Raw genomic sequence first — 1,765 nt, 5'->3', positions numbered from 1 at the left:
TGAATTGAAACGAATTAAAGTAAATATACACACCGATCGATATGGCGGTGTTGCCATTCCTTCAGTCGCAATAGTTGCCATTGTTGGAAAGGTTTATATTTTATCAAAACGAATTATCAACAATACCAATAATATTTTATTATATATAAATAAAAATATATACTTGCTTCATCTTGAACGTCCAACGGAAACTGTATATAATATATACTTAGAATAAATAAAGAGATTATCAGAGCACTCTTTGGCAGCTCACGTCGGCAGCAGGAGAGACCTGTGATTGGCTCGCGTATTTTCAAAGCATTTAAAACCAACATGGCCTCGGTGTAAGACGGACAGATCCCTTCGCTGAGATGAGTTTTATGTGAAAAAGCCCGCCGTTCTTTTAGAAATTTTTACCTTTCGTTCGTCTAAGGTAGTGGATTAGTGCTATCGGATACCGAAGGTGCTATGTAAGAGTGAAATTAAGGCGTCGGTCGAAGGGAATCCACGGTAGAAATACCATATGCCAGCAAAGGGCTCCTATTTGCAGTGTTGTGTCGTAGTGAAGTAGTAATGTTGCATTCATGGTAGTTCGTCTTCTTCCTCTTTGCAAACATATTCACGAGTGATCTTAGATTTTTAGCTGCCGAAAAGCCCAAACTCCCATTTTTTAGTGAAGCGAAGCAGGGAAGGACTAAATGAATAATGGTTAAGGGGAGGTTGTGTTTATAGTAAATTATTTTCGATTTTTTTTATTTTTTATTTTTTTTTACGGAGCGATCGATCAAATTCACAAACCAAGACGGGTTTCGGGTTATAATTTACTAGTTAGTAAAGGACAGTATTAATTTGGACTTTGAAATTGTAAAAAAATTATAATATTAAGAATTATATTTTAAAGTACACCAGTCATGGAGGACCCTAGTGAAGTTCTGGTATGTGCTGCTGAATATATGAAAGGTGAGGAATAAAATACAGCATGTTTCTTTTTTAAATGATTTTTTAATATAAATAATTTCTATCAATATAATATTAAGTAGAATCAATCTCAGTATTAGATAGTACATAAACGTAGGCAATGTGTTTAGGCCCATAAATGAACTAAAATTAAACTCATTACTTGAAATTATGATTTAGCCCTTATAAAATCTTTTTTAATTTTTTTATATAATTTCTATCAATATATCAAGTAGAATCAATTTATCAGTAATATGGGATAATACATAATCGCAGGCTATATGTTTAGGCCTATAAATGAACTAAAATTAAACTCATTACTAGAAATTATGAATTAGCCCCTTTTTTTAAAGTATCAGTGTAGGCCCAATTTTGACATTTTACCGGCAGGATGAATGATCGGCTTGGAAAAGGTGGGCGTAACTACGTAAGGTCTATGCAGCCCAAATTTATTGCCATTACACATGATGGGTCTAACTCTTATGGATTGATATTCTTGTTATTAGATATAACAATTTAAGTATTATTTATGATGAGAGTAAAATTACGTTTTTCCATAGTATTTACCTACAAGTGACACTTAACTTATTAAATATTTCTTTAATTCGAAGGAAATATTGGTACTTGTTTTGCCAAACATCTGTCTTAAAAATTATTTTAAGGAATATCACAATAGCTTAAAAGATATTTTAAATAATATTTCTTTAAAGGGGAAATAATTAACCAAATGCAAACAAAAATACCTTGACTTTAATGACTCATTTTGAACATTTGTTGTTTATAGGCCTATATGTATTTGCATTCGAAATATAGTGTTTTGATGTATATA

The 1,765-nt window shown here is 31.6% G+C and overlaps 1 protein-coding gene across 2 annotated transcripts in view; it reads left to right on the top strand.

The window, feature by feature from the left end:
- The first annotated feature begins 289 nt into the window (after positions 1 to 289).
- Cdc14 (cell division cycle protein 14) overlaps positions 290 to 1,765 on the top strand; it is a 283,378-nt gene continuing 281,902 nt past the window's right edge. Inside the window, exon 1 of one of the 2 annotated variants that reach the window (XM_068360559.1) lies at positions 290 to 939. In XM_068360559.1, coding sequence (XP_068216660.1) covers positions 891 to 939 — 49 coding nt within the window. In that variant the 5' untranslated portion in view covers positions 290 to 890. The remainder of the gene's footprint in view (positions 940 to 1,765) is intronic. The other variant, XM_068360567.1, reaches the window with a different exon arrangement.

Source organism: Palaemon carinicauda, chromosome 2 (assembly GCF_036898095.1).
Source record: "Palaemon carinicauda isolate YSFRI2023 chromosome 2, ASM3689809v2, whole genome shotgun sequence".
NCBI lineage: Eukaryota > Metazoa > Arthropoda > Malacostraca > Decapoda > Palaemonidae > Palaemon > Palaemon carinicauda.
This window is presented reverse-complemented; position numbering and strand designations above follow the sequence as displayed.